Here is a 13,904-nt window from a genome sequence, read left to right as displayed (position 1 = left end):
TCTCCCAACGGCCAAAGCGCACACACAGGCGGCCCGCGCCATCACTCCGCTGTGGAGCAAGCGAGATCGCTGCGGGTGCGAGACCGACGGACGCCAAGGACCACCACGGCCCCTGCGCCCACGCAGCTGCTGCCAGGTGGGTGAACGGCACGGCCGTGCTGACATGAGCACGCACGCCCCCTGGCAGCGGCCGCCGAACGACGACATCCGCGGGGGCGGGGGGGGGGGCGGCAGCCAGCGGGGAATCCCCGACTGTCCACGCCCAGGAACAGTGGGGCATCCATGCGATGAAGTCCGCACACGGTCCAGAACCCAGAGCTGAGGGGCTTCCCGGGTTCAAGAAGCATTACTCCACGTGTGTTTAACCAAGAGAAACAGACACGCAGAAAGAACAGAACAGAAATGTCTCCCCAGTAAAAGGGCTCATCGAGTCAATGAAGAAAGCTTCAGCCCAGCGGCGCGTCCCCATTCCAAAGACAGAGGGAAAACCCCACAAGGGCCCGGTTAGGAAAGATGAAGACAGAGACCAACACCGGGACTGGCAGCCACCTTCCCCGCTGACGGCTCTGGATCGGCAGCTCCTGCTTTCTGTGCGTACCTGTGGGGCCCCTGCACACATACGCAGAGCGTCTCGCTCACTGATGGCTTGCCAACCACAACCAGAGTGCATTCCCAACAAAACCAGAGACAAACCCAGGAAAGGCGTGGGCACCCGCGCTAGTCGGGAGGGAGGCCGGGAGACTGCAAACCCCACGTGAGCGTGACTCTCGACCAGGCCGTAGGAGCCGCCAGTCTGCTCACTTCCCAGCTTCCCCGTTTCCTCAGAAAGGCAAGCGGCACCTCACACCCCGCAACAGCGGAAGCTATGTTCCCAGACCGCACCCAAACCCGGCAGGCGGGGCGGCACCCGGGACTCTGCCCGGTGGAGGCGCCTGCAGACACCCGCGGCGCGGGCACGGGGGCATCCCCACGGCGCGTTAGCACGCCGCTCCCACATGGGGCAGGAGGGGAGACAAGCACCCGCCAGGACCGACGCAGCAGCGGGCAATAACAGCTCTTTCACAAGTTCAGGACACAACGAGAACAGGAGGCGGGGGAGCTCCAACACATCACAGATGCGCCAATTACACCTTCGACGACATGGACAAGACCTGCTGGGACCTGCCCCAAGAGCAACGGAAAATGACAGGAAGGAGATAAAATCGGCACACACTCGCCAGGGCAGAGAAAGATCTCCGAGGACAGGGGGACGACACAACGCGGGCTCACTGCCAAGCAAAGAGCAAGCTGGGCCCCAGGCGCTACGCAGATGGCTCTGGTCTAAAGCGAGAGAACCAGGGGCTGGACCCGCTGGCCTCCCTTTGCCCCTGCAGCCCAGACTCGGGCAAAGACCGGATGCTGACAATGGTGGGAGGAGATGCCTGCCCAGCCAGGCGGCAGGGCAGCCAGGCCCTCGTGCAGGCACCAGGCTGCTGACCGCAGGCCACTGACTGCAGGCCGCTGACCGCAGGCCGCCAACCGCAGGCAGGAGCTCCGCAGAAAGGCCTGCAGAGGACAAGAGGCAAGGGTCTTCTCAAGACTGCAGGCTCTTGGGGCTGCCTAGCGCTTCCCCAAATACCTCAGTCTCAGACCTCGCTGACACCCCACTCTGAGGACTCTGCAAGTTCTATTCTGATTTACTTAACCACGAGGCCACCATTTCTAACAGGGCGGATTATTTCCGCCTTTGTCACTAGTTTCCGGTTTTACTGCTGTGTGTCGGCATGAATGCTACCCTTTCCAACTCTTTGGGTGTGACCCACACGCTACTCTAGTAAACACAGCGTGCCGGTCCTTAGAAACGCACGTTCTCTCCCGGGAAACAGCTCCTCACATGCAGATCTGCAGGTCAGCCAAAGAGAAAGCGCACAGTGTGGCAGCACCAGTCAGAAGGAAGCGGGCGGAGCTGGGCCAACAGGGAGGGGGTCAAGGGCAGAGCGATCCTTGTGCAGCAGAGGGTCGGGCTGCCAGCCACGAACATGTCCACGTCTGTACGCACCAAGAACACGGTCTTCAAACTGTTCACACAAAAACCCGACCAAGCTACGGGGAGGACCCACGGTCACCATGGGGGATTTTCCCATGCCCTCCAGCGACATAACAAGCAGAACCAAACTCAGCGAGCACCACGAGGAAACCTGAGTGATGTGTACAGAACGTGTGCAGAACAATACTCCTCTCAAGGGCCCAGCGGACCAGACGTGACCGTGTGCTGGACGGTAAGGCAAGCGTCCAGTGTTTCAAAGGACGGAGGTCCTGCACACAGTGTGATCTCTAATGAGAGCGAACTCCACTAACAGTAAACCACGGGGTCAAAGGAAGAAGCATAACGGAAATGCAAAGCCAGGGTGGTGTGCTAAGCACTAGCCCAGGGCCGTGGACGGTGCTGGGGCCCCACACCTACCCACAGGGGTGGTGGTCCCTGTGTGCGGGAGCTCGCCCGGCCGCCTTCCCACAGGCGGGTACAGGTGCACCCCGTTTGCTCTATGCAGACACTACGCTTCTCACAGACTGAAGGTTTGCGGCACCCCTGCCTCCAGCTTGTCTGTGGGCACCATTTTTCCAACCACACTCGCTCGCTACTTGCCTCGGTGTCACATTTTGGTAATTCTCCCAACATTTCAAACTTTTTCTTATCGTTTTATCCATCACGGTGGTCTGTGACCAGCGGTCTTTGATGTTACTGTTGTAACTGCTTCCAGCCGCCAGCCACGCCCATAGAAGACCGCGAACCTAATGTCGTGTGTGTCCTGACTGCTCCCCCACCAGCCGTTCCCCCCTCCCCCTCCCCCGTCCTCGGACCTCTCTGGTCCCGAGACACAACGATATTGGAATTAGGCCAGTTAATAACCCTGCGGCGGCCTCTGAGTGTTCAAGCGCAAGGAGAGAGTGCCGGTGCTCACGCTAAGTCTAGCTAGGAGTGAGTCAGCGAGCGAGGACAGCTCGTCGAAGGCGAGAGAGGCCGAAAGCCTGGCCTCTTCACCAGACAGTGAGCCCAGCTGTGAAGGCAGAGGGAAAGTTCTGGAAGGAAATTAAAAGTGCCATTCCAGCGAGCACAAGAATGATGAAAAGGCGAAAAAGCCTTCATGCTGATCTGGAGACGGTCTGAGTGGTCCGGAGAGGAGACCACACTGGCCACCACAGCACTCCCTGCAGCCAGAGCCTGGTCCCCAGCCAGGCCCCGACTCTCCCCACCGGAGGAGGCCCAGAGGGGAGGGGCCCGCGGGAGGAGTGTCTGGAGCCAACCAGAGCGTCTGCATCCACACCTGCGCCCACACCTGCGCCTATACCACAGCCCACACCTGCGCCTACACCTGCACCTACACCACTGCCCACACCTGCGCCCACACCTGCACCTACACCACAGCCCACACCTGCGCCTACACCTGCGCCCACACTTGCACCTACACCTGCGTCCACACTGCAGCCCACACCTGCGCCCAAGCCCTTGTCCACACCTGCACCTACACCACAGCCCACACCTGCACCCACATCCGCGTCCACACCTGCGCCCACACCACAGCCCACACCTGCGCCTACACCTGCGCCCACACCACAGCCCACACCTGCGCCTACACCTGCGCCCATACCACAGCCCACACCTGCGCCTACACCTGTGCCCATACCACAGCCCACACCTGCACCTACACCTGCACCTACACCACAGCCCACACCTGCGCCTACACCTGCGCCCATACCACAGCCCACACCTGCGTCCACACCTGCACCTACACCACAGCCCACACCTGTGCCTACACCTGCACCTACACCACAGCCCACACCTGCAAGGTGAAGCAGCCGGGCTGAGGGAGAACCAGCATGTTTTCCCGCAGACCAAGCGAGGGTCACCGGGAAGGTGGCCGCGCTCAACACCAGATCTTCCGTGCGGACGCAGCAGCCTTCTCCCTAAGAAGGTGCCATCAAGGACTCATCAGCTCGAGAGGCAGCTCCGTGCCCCTCAAAGCTCCAGAGGACAGGCGACCCCGTGAGCTGCACTGCAGCCGGGGACCTCAAGGGAAGCCGACGCTCGTTTACCCCTGAACCCCCCGGGGCCTTAACATCCGACTCCATCTCCTCTGCCTGAGCGCCACAGACAGCACGAGGCCCGATGGCAGCACGTGTGTCCACAGCACGGGTCACTGAGTACTTCAGCCCGCTGTGGAGCCCTGCTGTCGGAGCGAGATTTCCTTCCAGAGTGTAAGCGCTCACCGGCAGCGCCGGGCGCCCAGAGCGGCGACCGAGGCCACCACGCGGGCCGGTGTGGGTCTGTGCGGCCACCACAGCCGCCCAACAGCCCGCGGGGCGAGGGCTCGTTTGATCCTTGTGTCTTGTCATTAAGGAGCATGCGTCTGAGGCCGTGGCCGCCGTCAGGTAGATGCGGGCGAAGTACATGGAAACGTCCTGAGAAGGATTCACCGTTCCCGATGCCATGAGGAACGTTCGTGACCCATGAAGAGCTCAGACCACCCCCAGGGGTTTGGAGGAAGTGGACTCCAGCCCTCGGGGTGACGGGCAGGGGCTCAGGCTTGAGGGGGGGAAGTCAGTGCAGATGTGGTGGGAACAGCGAGGAACTAGGATCAGAAGTGGGGCCAGAAGACGGGACTGAACAGCTCCGATCTCACGGGAAAGCTTGAGAGGAGGAGGACTGGCTTCTTGTGGGTGAGCAGAGACCATGCATTCTTGAGATGCAAACTGCTCCTGGCGGAGACGCTGGGAACACTGCCGGCCGGTGACGAAGGACCGAGGCCGTCCACGAGCGGTCCGCACGCTGCAGCCGGTTCGAGAGCACCGACCCCCATTCTGGGAGACGTTCTCCTGTGGCCAACACGCCATCGACCAGCTCGCCCGCTCCAGAGACATCGTCCGTGGAGGGAAGGGCCCACAGTGCAGCACATTTCCTGCTTGTCTTATTTTGAGACATCGCCGGGGGCTCCCCCGCCTCCAGCGCCCACCACCCTGACCAGTCGGCCGCCAGCACCATGGGGCCAGCGCTCCTGCGGCGGGGAGACTGTGACGGGCTGAGGGCCTCGATGACGGTGAGCGCTGTCAGCAGTGAGGTATGATTAATTAAGATCTGAACACTGACTTTTTAGACATAATGCTATTGCACACGTAACGGACAGCGGTATAACGTAAACATAACTTTGGCACGCACCGGGAACCCAAACAGTCCGTGTGACTCACTTTACCGCGATACCCGCTTTACTGTGGCAATTTGGAACCGAACCCGCAGTGTCTCCGAGGTCCACCCGTAAAGACCACAGAGCAAGGGGACGCGGCACAGGGGAGTCATTCTTCCATGCCCTGACATTCCTGACAGTGTCCTCATGCAAACGTCGAGAGGGGCTGGCAGAACATGTCCCTGCCTGAGCTGACCACAGCTAACGTCCTCCTTAATAGCGCGAGACTGGACGCTTTCCCCAGAAGTCAGGAGTAAGACACTTCTGTTCAACACGGTTCAGAAAGCACTAGCCACGCGTCACTGCAGGCCGCCTGCTCTTGCCCTTCACCCCTGAAACCTGCCCTCATCCAGAGCCCCCGCCATGGGTACCGTTCTGCAGGGTCTGTGCTCTTGACTCCTTTCCCAGGTTCACATGGAAGCCGCCACCCAGGGTTGGGGTTTTGCCAGCACCTAGAAAAACAAATCCGACTGATTAGTCAAAACTTGGCAGGAAACAGCCAGACCAGTAGACCTTCATTGCAGGGGGTGTTTCTGCAGCAAGGACAATGTGGGATCAGCATTCACGGCTGGAGAATTGGGGATTCCCCCTGCCATTCTTAACAACCGGCAAACCTCACCTCCCTCTGCCATGCCAGTGCACATGTGGCCTTGACCTTGAGCCGTGGGAAGTGGACCATACCCACCTGCACTCTCTAACCATGTTCCAGACTGCACGCTGCCACATGGCGGCCAGAGAGAGCACAGCGCACCTGCAGATGATAGCACCCCCCATCCCAGGGCCCTCTGTGTGCCCTGAGCCAGCCCGTGCACAGGAGTTACATCTGCACAGTGGCCGCTGGTCAACACACCCGGCCCCCCCCACCCATAGGACCGTGGGCCTCTGTGGCCGAGAGCCTGTGAGCCAGCTGGCCTACAGGAGGCACTCAAATCTCTACCCACCTATACGCTGCCCACCCACAGAACCGCAGCCTAGGGAGTCTCGGTCCCAAAGGGTGGCCACAGCCAGACCTGCAGGCACTCTACCTTGGATCTCTCACCAATGCTGAGATGCCCCAGGAAGTGCCATGCACTCTGCTCTGCAAGGCACTGGGGCTGGGACTTCTGCCCTGTTACCCTTTGAAAACGGCCAGGTGGACATCTGGATTGTTCACCAGACTTACAAACTCCACCATCGAAGCCAAAGGGTGTCTGGGCAGCCAGGACAAGGCAGTGGAGCTGGGAAGCGCTGCCCATCCCACGGGCCAGTGTGTGACCAAGTACACACCGCAGGGTGAGAGGCCTCTGCACTTAGGGGACACCCCAGAGCCTCAGCCGCAGGATGTCAGGCCTGCAGAAAGGACCAGGACACACGTGACAATGAAATGCAAACTGAGACAAGGCAGGGACCTGGAAACCCAAATCACATCTGGGAACAGGCCCCCAGGGAAAGCACATGGCCCACGCCCAGGGCCAGCAGGGACCTCAGGGTCATCCACGGGCAGCCAGCAGCACAGTGCAGAACAAGCATGACCTCCAGGACATCTGGGACTGCAATCAAATCCCAAACCAACACTCACAAGAGTCCTGAAAGATCTCAGCAAAATAGTTCCCAAGTTTAGCCGGCAACAAAAACAAGTAAGATAAGCCAAGAGAATGTGGAAAAGAGCAACAGGTGGGCTTTGCTGGGCAACGCTGGGCTAGGGGCTAGGCCACAGGCTGGCCAGGAGCAGAGCTGGGAGCCGGCTGCCCGGGGGCCCAGCACCCAGCACTCCCGCCACGGGGCAGAGGAGAGGGGCCTGTGGAGGGCTGGGGCCCCCAGCACCCTCCGCTGCCTCCTCCGTGGTTACCATGGTTACGAAGGCCCCAGGACCAGCCCAGCGGACGCGTCCTGTAGAGTGCAGTGCCCCGGACAGGTGTCCCTCACCACCTGGGGAGTGTTGGTTTCTACTGCTGCCCCAGCAAACCACCACCGCAGACCTGACACCAAGAATAGGTCACAGAGGATGGAGACGGAGAGGGGCCGGCAGTGTGCCCTCATGGGCTGGAGAGGTTCAGGCAGGGCCCAGAGGAGATTCATCCACCTGGACAGGCACCAAGGAGCTTCCAAAACCACCAGCATGCCACCTGTCAGCTCCACAGAGCCTGACACAGGCTCACTGGGCTGAGATCAGGGCTCTGCACCTCCTACCCTCTGGTTTTGGTGGCAGTGGCTTTTTACAACTCGAGGATCTTTACATGTGCAATCTTCTCACACGAGAACCACTGAGGAACGCCCTCTCACTCAGAGCACCTGAGCACGACAGCCACATCTTAGCCTGTTTGTTTCCAGCAACCCCCCCCAACTTTTAATTTAGGAAAAGAGAAAAATCGCCATGTTGTCTTAATCACAATGGATATGTACTTTTAATAAATACTTGGACTACTGCATTAGAAAAAGGATAATGGGGCACCTGAGAGGCTCAGTCAGTTAAGCGTCTGCCTTCAGCTCAGATCATGATCTCAGGGTCCTGGGATCGAGCCCCGCGTCGGGCTCCCTGCTCAGCGGAGTCTGTTTCTCCCTCCACCTCTGCTGCTCCCCCTGCTTGTGCTCATTCTCCCTCTCTCTCTCTCTCTAGTGCTCACTTCCCCCTCTTTCTCAAGTAAATACAAACTTCAAAAAAAAAAAAAAAACAAAGAAAGAAAAGAAAAAGGACAATGAAATGGTGTGAACCCCACAAAGCCCTACCTTGCAGGAACAAGGACCCCAGGGGGCCTTCCTCCAGCCACCACTCCCTGCTTAGACACAGACAGAAGGTGGCCAGGGCAGATCACACAGAGATGCTATTTGAAGAAGAGTCGGGGGGCGCCTGGGTGGCTCAGTGGGTTGAGCATCTGCCTTCAGCTCAGATCAGGATCTCAGGGTCCTGGGATCAAGTCCCGCGTTGGGCTCCCTGCTCAGTGGAGAGTCTGCTTCTCCCTCTGCCTCTGCCCCTTCCCCCATTCATGATCTCTCTCTCTCTCTCAAATAAATAAAATCTTAAAAAAAAAAAATGAAGAAGAGTGGGACTTCATTCTGGTTCAGTATTAAATGCAATCTCCTTATTCCTCAAAATCTCACAAAACCTCCAGAGGTCACCCTCCCCCACAAGCACCCCCCCCAGGACCCCCAGCCCTCTCCCGAGACCTCTACTTCCTGTTCCTGTGCTGTCCTTCCCTGCCTCTCCCTGAGGACCCAGCCACCCTTCCTGGGGTGGCTTCAACCCTGGGGGTGGTCTCCTGACCCCCCCGGTCACACATGTGCACATTTGCCCCGTGCTCCCTGAGCTCCCTGTGCGTAGCCTCAGGGCATCAGGTGCTCCCAGGAGACACGGGGATCCTGTCCCCTCCACAGACTCGGTTCTCTGTGGCGAGGGGTGGGGGTCAAAGCCTGCTTTGCCAAGCTAAGGCAGACTCTTTTACTCAGCAAACAGCACCCACCAGGATTTGGTTACAAGAGATAAAATCTGGAATGCATGCATGGATACTATAAAAAGTGCGCATTTAGCAAATCTCAGCCCATGAAAACCAGGAGGCTAAGGGTCCCATGAAGCACGAAAAAAGCTGAATTACCACCTCCAGTCACAACTGCCAGGAGAGGGTACTCTTGGCCTTCAGATCCCCTTCACGCTATTCCCTCTACTTCTGAAAACATGAGAAATTTTCTGTAAGAAGCTCTTGCAGCAAAAAAAGCACAAGCAGGGGCGCCTGGAGGGCTCCGTCGTTAAGCGTCTGCCTTTGGCTCAGGGTGTGATCCTGGAGTCCCGGGATCGAGCCCCACATCAGGCTCCTCCTCTGCTGAGCCTGCTTCTTCCTCTCCCACTCCCCCTGCTTGTGTTCCCTCTCTCACTGGCTGTCTCTATCTCTGTCAAATGAGTAAATAAAATCTTAAAAAAAAAAAAGCACAAGCAGCTGGAAGGCACTGTGGAAGGTACACCCAGGCCAAGACCGCCCCCTCGTGGACGGCGGCAGAGGGCCCGATGCCACGCCCAGTGCCCCCGCTGCCTGCAGACCCTGGAACCGGAGGGGCACACGCAGGCCTGATCACTGGGAGCACGAGGACCAGAGCCAGCAGCACCGACACCTTGACACCAGGGAGAGGAGGGCCGGACTGCACACGTGTGTCCCCACGTCACCCACAGGCTCCGCCAACATGGGTTAGCACTTTAATAAGTTAAAGGGAGGGTTTCTGTCGCTGCTGTGTAAGCCCTTCTCCAGAGGGCCCTGGAAGTAGGCTCAGCAGTCCTGCAGCCGGGGTCCCCACGTGGACACAAGCCTCTTTGGGGCTCCTGAAAGACCCTTGACCAGGCCACAGGGTGCTGCGTCCCAGGACGCTGCCCAGACACGGATCTAGTGACGCCGGGAGCGAAGCAGGGCAGCAGTGGAGACTTCCTTCCACCCGGCACAGCTCCGAAGAGCCTGTTTCGTGGGGATTAACACTCTGATTCAGGAAACCACGCAGTATGGAGCGTGGTAGATGGAGAAAGCTGCAAATGACATCTCAGAAAGAGCAGCCCTCTCACTCTGTGCCTCTGGCACAGAGTTCAGCCAACGTTTCCTGAGAACAGGCACTTTGGCCAGGACTCACAAGGCTTTGAGGGGCCACAGGACAGCAGCAGAGAGGCAGAACCCTCTACCTCTCAACTGGAGCTCGGCCAGGACACCATCCTGTGCTCAGAGGCCTAAGACACAGGGGGGCTGTGCCTGGGAAAGCCCCCGAGGGGCAGGGCACAGCTAGGCAGGTGGGTGCAGGTCCCACCATTCTTTAGGGCAGAGGGACCTTCCCCAGCAACAAGAGCAGCTCCCTCTCTTGGGCGCCCTCCCCGTCCAGGGTTGGGGGCTGCAAACCTTTCTCATTGTATTACGGCTGGGGGAGTTCATCCAACACGAATGTGTGGAAAGTACTTCACCACTCCTATCTGTGACAACGCCAGTGCTTACAGACATCTTGACTAAAAGACGAAGTCTGTAGTCACGAAAGTTGTGACTACGGAAACCATGGCAAGTGCTCCCCGGGAGATAGAGGGAAGGACCCCAGGGGAACAGGAACCACAGGCTGCCTGGTGCCGGAGCTCCCTCTGCCTCTAGGCTGCGTCTCAGGGGAGCAGTGCTGACAACTCCAGGGGAGGGCCACAGGGGGGTCACCATCAACTACAGAGGGGACGCCCAGGGGAAGAGCTGCTGGCTCTGAGGCCTTCAGGGTGGACACATGGCCCAGGACGCTCACACGTACCTTGCTGGGAACCCTGCTCTGCCTTCCCGCTCCCCGACACACTTGGGGTGAGTCCCTCCCCAGGGGAGCAGCAGGACCCTTCTTCAGGACCCCACTAAGGCCCCAGTCAGTCCAGCTTTGCCCACTGACTTGCCACTCTGGCCACATCAAGCTGCATGCAGTCCTCACATACCCACCCGTCCTCTGCGCTGGCCGCCTTCCTCACACCTGTGCCCGCCAGCTGAAGGACTTGGCTCCAATGTCCCCAGTACCACTCACACCACCAATGGATGCTGGCCTCACATTCTGCTGGTCCAAGAACATCTTCCGGGGAATCGGGGACCAGAGCTCCTTGGCCCTGGAGGCCAGACCTGGCACACAACAGGTGCTCACCAGGAAAGGCCCCTGGACAGTCAGGGCCTCTGGCCACAAGGCCCTGGTGTCTAACTTACAGAGTCCCAGGTACACCCCTAAGCTGACGCAGTTCTCAAGGAATAAGAAAGAATGCTTAGGAAAGATAGTGAGCACAGGCCCCGGATGAGGGCAGCCCAGGGAGCAAGCTCAGCTTTCAGGGTGAGGCTAGAGCAAAGGAGGACCCGAGAAGAGCCAGCTGGCACATGGCCTCTGCCAGGGGCGCCAGAGTAACCCAAGTCAGAAGCCCGTGTGATCACTGCCCTGAGTGGGAAGGGACGAAGCCACCGGGGCAGAGGGCCGACTGAGGCCCCTCCCCTCTCCCAGGAGCAGTCGCCCTGCCAGGCTGGGAGCTAAGAACCCACCACACTTCTGCAGCGCTTCCCTGCGGGCCCCCCAGAGAACAAGCCCGTAGGACAGAGCCGGGCTGGGCTGGGGAAGCGTCTTCACACCCTTGAAATCACGCCCTCCAACAGCACCCGGCTGTGTGACCAAGCTCACTGCACACAGGAGGGAGCACATCACTCACGTCCCGGACTCTCGGGGTGTCCCTCCTCTACAGCCTGCTTCCCCAACTGCAGTGAGGGCAGGCGGCCGTCAGGTGAGGGGTGCACTCAGCACAGTGCCTTTCCACGGGAAATCCCTAAGAGTCAGCTCCTATGACCATCTGTTCTTACTGTGGTCCTTACCCTCTTTCCAGTGACTCGAGGGACAGTCTGACAATGTGTGACAAACCCACAACATGGTCTGCGGATTCTCCGCCCCAGCAGCCCAGGAAGCCGCCTCAGAAGAGCACGAACACCTGTGCCCTGTGTCAGAGATGATGGGGAGAGAGTGGGAGAGAGAAGCCAACGAGACCCAAAGCCAGTTCTTTGCTAAGATCAACTAAAGTGATAAACTTCCAGCAAGAGAGACAAAGGGAAGAAGAGTGAAGATGTGAAAGGAAGTGTGTGAATGGAGAACCAGGCATCACTAGAGACCCTGCAGACATCAAAAGGACAAGGAAACGGTACCAACAGCTCTGCAGGCATAAGTTCAGCAATTAGATCAAATGGACCAAATCCTCAAAACCACAAACTCACCCACGGAGAAGAAGATAATCTAAAATATAACTATTACAACTATTAAAGATACTGAGTGTGTAGTTAAAAGCCTTCTGGAAAAAAACAAAACAAAACAAAACAAACACCTCTGGGCCCAGACGGCTACACTGGTAAATTCCACCAAACATTCAAGGAAGAAATAACACCAATTCCACACAGTCTCTTCCAAAAAAAAATAATAAATAAGGGAAGGGAGCATTTCCCAAAGCGTTCTTGGTATCGAAAGCAAAGACATACCCACATTCCACACAAGCACCTTCGGCAACATGTCAGCACGTCTAATCCAGCCGCACGTACAAGAACAGCTCTCCGCGATCAAGTGGGCTCACCCCAGAAGGAAAGGCAGCTCTATGGGCAAAAATCAGCCACGCAGACAGACTCCAGAAGAAAACCATGACTGTGTCAGATGATAGCGAAAAAGCCTTTAACAAAATTCAACAGCCACTCGTGATAAAAACTTTCAACAAACTAGGAGTAGAGAAGGAACTTCCTCAACTTTATGGACCAAAAACCTGTAGGTAATGTGGACACTGGAAACATACCGAACGCTTCCCCTAAGACTGGGAACAAGGCAAGCACGTCCGCTGTGAGGCACGAAAGAGAAACAAAAGGAAGAAATAAAACAGACCTTATTTATAAACAACATGACTGTCAAAATAGAAAATCCCGAAATGTAAAAACTCCCACAACTAGTAACTAAGTTTAGCGAAGTCGCAGGAAACAGGCCAACAACAGAAATCAACCGTATTGCCATAGACCAGCAATCAACCATGAAAGACGAGTATTTGAGAGCGCCGGCTGGGGCTGGCCGGAGCTGCTCGTAGCCCAGGTGGACGGCCCGCAGGAGCGAAACCGTGTTCGCACACAGAGCCACCGCCAGGCTTGCACGCTCGCTGTCCCTCGCCACCACAGTGACCCCCCCCCCCCAAAGCGCCTTCGCTCGACCTTCTCCATCGTCTGGAGGGCGCACGACCCGGCCCCCCGGGACCAAGTACTGCACCGGCGCCGTCCTGGGCCGAGTCACAGGCAGGGGCGAGGGGAGATGCCAGTCCCCCGAGGTGGGGACCCAGAGCGCATCCCGCGCCTGCTGCGCCTGGGGACAGGGCGCCCCGAAGAGCCGCTGTCGGCGATGTGGGGCTCCGGAACTTTTCTTTACGCTCGCTGCGCTGACAGCCCCGGGGCTGTGCCCGAGGGGCCCGTTTCACCGGAGGTCCACACACAGGGGGCCGGAGTGCGCCTGCTTCCCCCTCTTGTAAATTCCGTTATTAGTTCACCGGCCCGCCGGCCTCCCGCCCCACGGCCCGGCGCTGGGCACCACCTGGCTTCCCCCCGCTCCCGCGTCCCCCCGCGTCCCCCCGCGCGGACCCACCGTCCAGCGACACGAACTGGCCCACGGCCGACGAGCCGCCGCCGCTGTTCTCCACGAACTGCACCTCGGACACGATGATGTTGTCCTCGAGCACCGAGCCGCAGCCGGTGCACACGGCGTCGCCGCGCGCCGTGTCCAGCTCGATGTCCGTGCCGCCGCAGCCGCGGCACACGCGGCCCGTCATGCCGGCGGCTCCCGCGCGGGCCCGTCCGCCCGCCGCCCGCCCGCCGCCGGCCCCGGCCCGGGTCCGCCCGCCCGACTCTCGCGAGGCCGCCGCCGCCGCCGCCGCCGAGCCCGCCGATTCGCAGCGGCAGATTCGCCGCGCACGCCGCGGCCGCGCCGCCCGCAACGGTCGCGCCCGCGCGTCGGGGACGGGCACCGGAGCTGCGGCGCGGCCGCGAGGACTCGAACCCGCCACCTCCGGACGCGGGCGCCACTACCGGACCTCGGAACCACCCGGCGGTAGGCCTCGCTGGCTGCGCGCAGGCGTCAGCAGGGGCGGGGCCAGGGCTGTGGGCGGGGCCAGGGCTGTGGGCGGGGCTTCGGTGGAGAGCGCCGCCGGCGACGGGACCGGGACCGGTGGGCGGGGCCGGG

General features: G+C 59.5%; 1 protein-coding gene across 2 annotated transcripts in view; it reads right to left on the bottom strand.

The window, feature by feature from the left end:
* BRF1 (BRF1 RNA polymerase III transcription initiation factor subunit) overlaps positions 1-13,519 on the bottom strand; it is a 57,888-nt gene extending 44,369 nt beyond the window's left edge. For both annotated transcript variants that reach the window (XM_040641303.1, XM_040641302.1), the window contains exons 1-2: positions 13,311-13,519; positions 5,591-5,671 (exon numbers count right to left, since the gene is read on the bottom strand). In XM_040641303.1, the coding sequence (XP_040497237.1) occupies positions 5,591-5,671; positions 13,311-13,494 (265 nt within the window). In that variant the 5' untranslated portion in view covers positions 13,495-13,519. The remainder of the gene's footprint in view (positions 1-5,590; positions 5,672-13,310) is intronic.
* Between the last annotated feature and the right edge of the window lie 385 nt (positions 13,520-13,904).

Source organism: Ursus maritimus, unplaced genomic scaffold (assembly GCF_017311325.1).
Source record: "Ursus maritimus isolate PB19 unplaced genomic scaffold, ASM1731132v1 scaffold_25, whole genome shotgun sequence".
Classification (NCBI taxonomy): domain Eukaryota; kingdom Metazoa; phylum Chordata; class Mammalia; order Carnivora; family Ursidae; genus Ursus; species Ursus maritimus.
The sequence above is the reverse complement of the archived record's forward strand: the minus strand, read 5'-3'. Positions and strand labels throughout refer to the sequence as shown.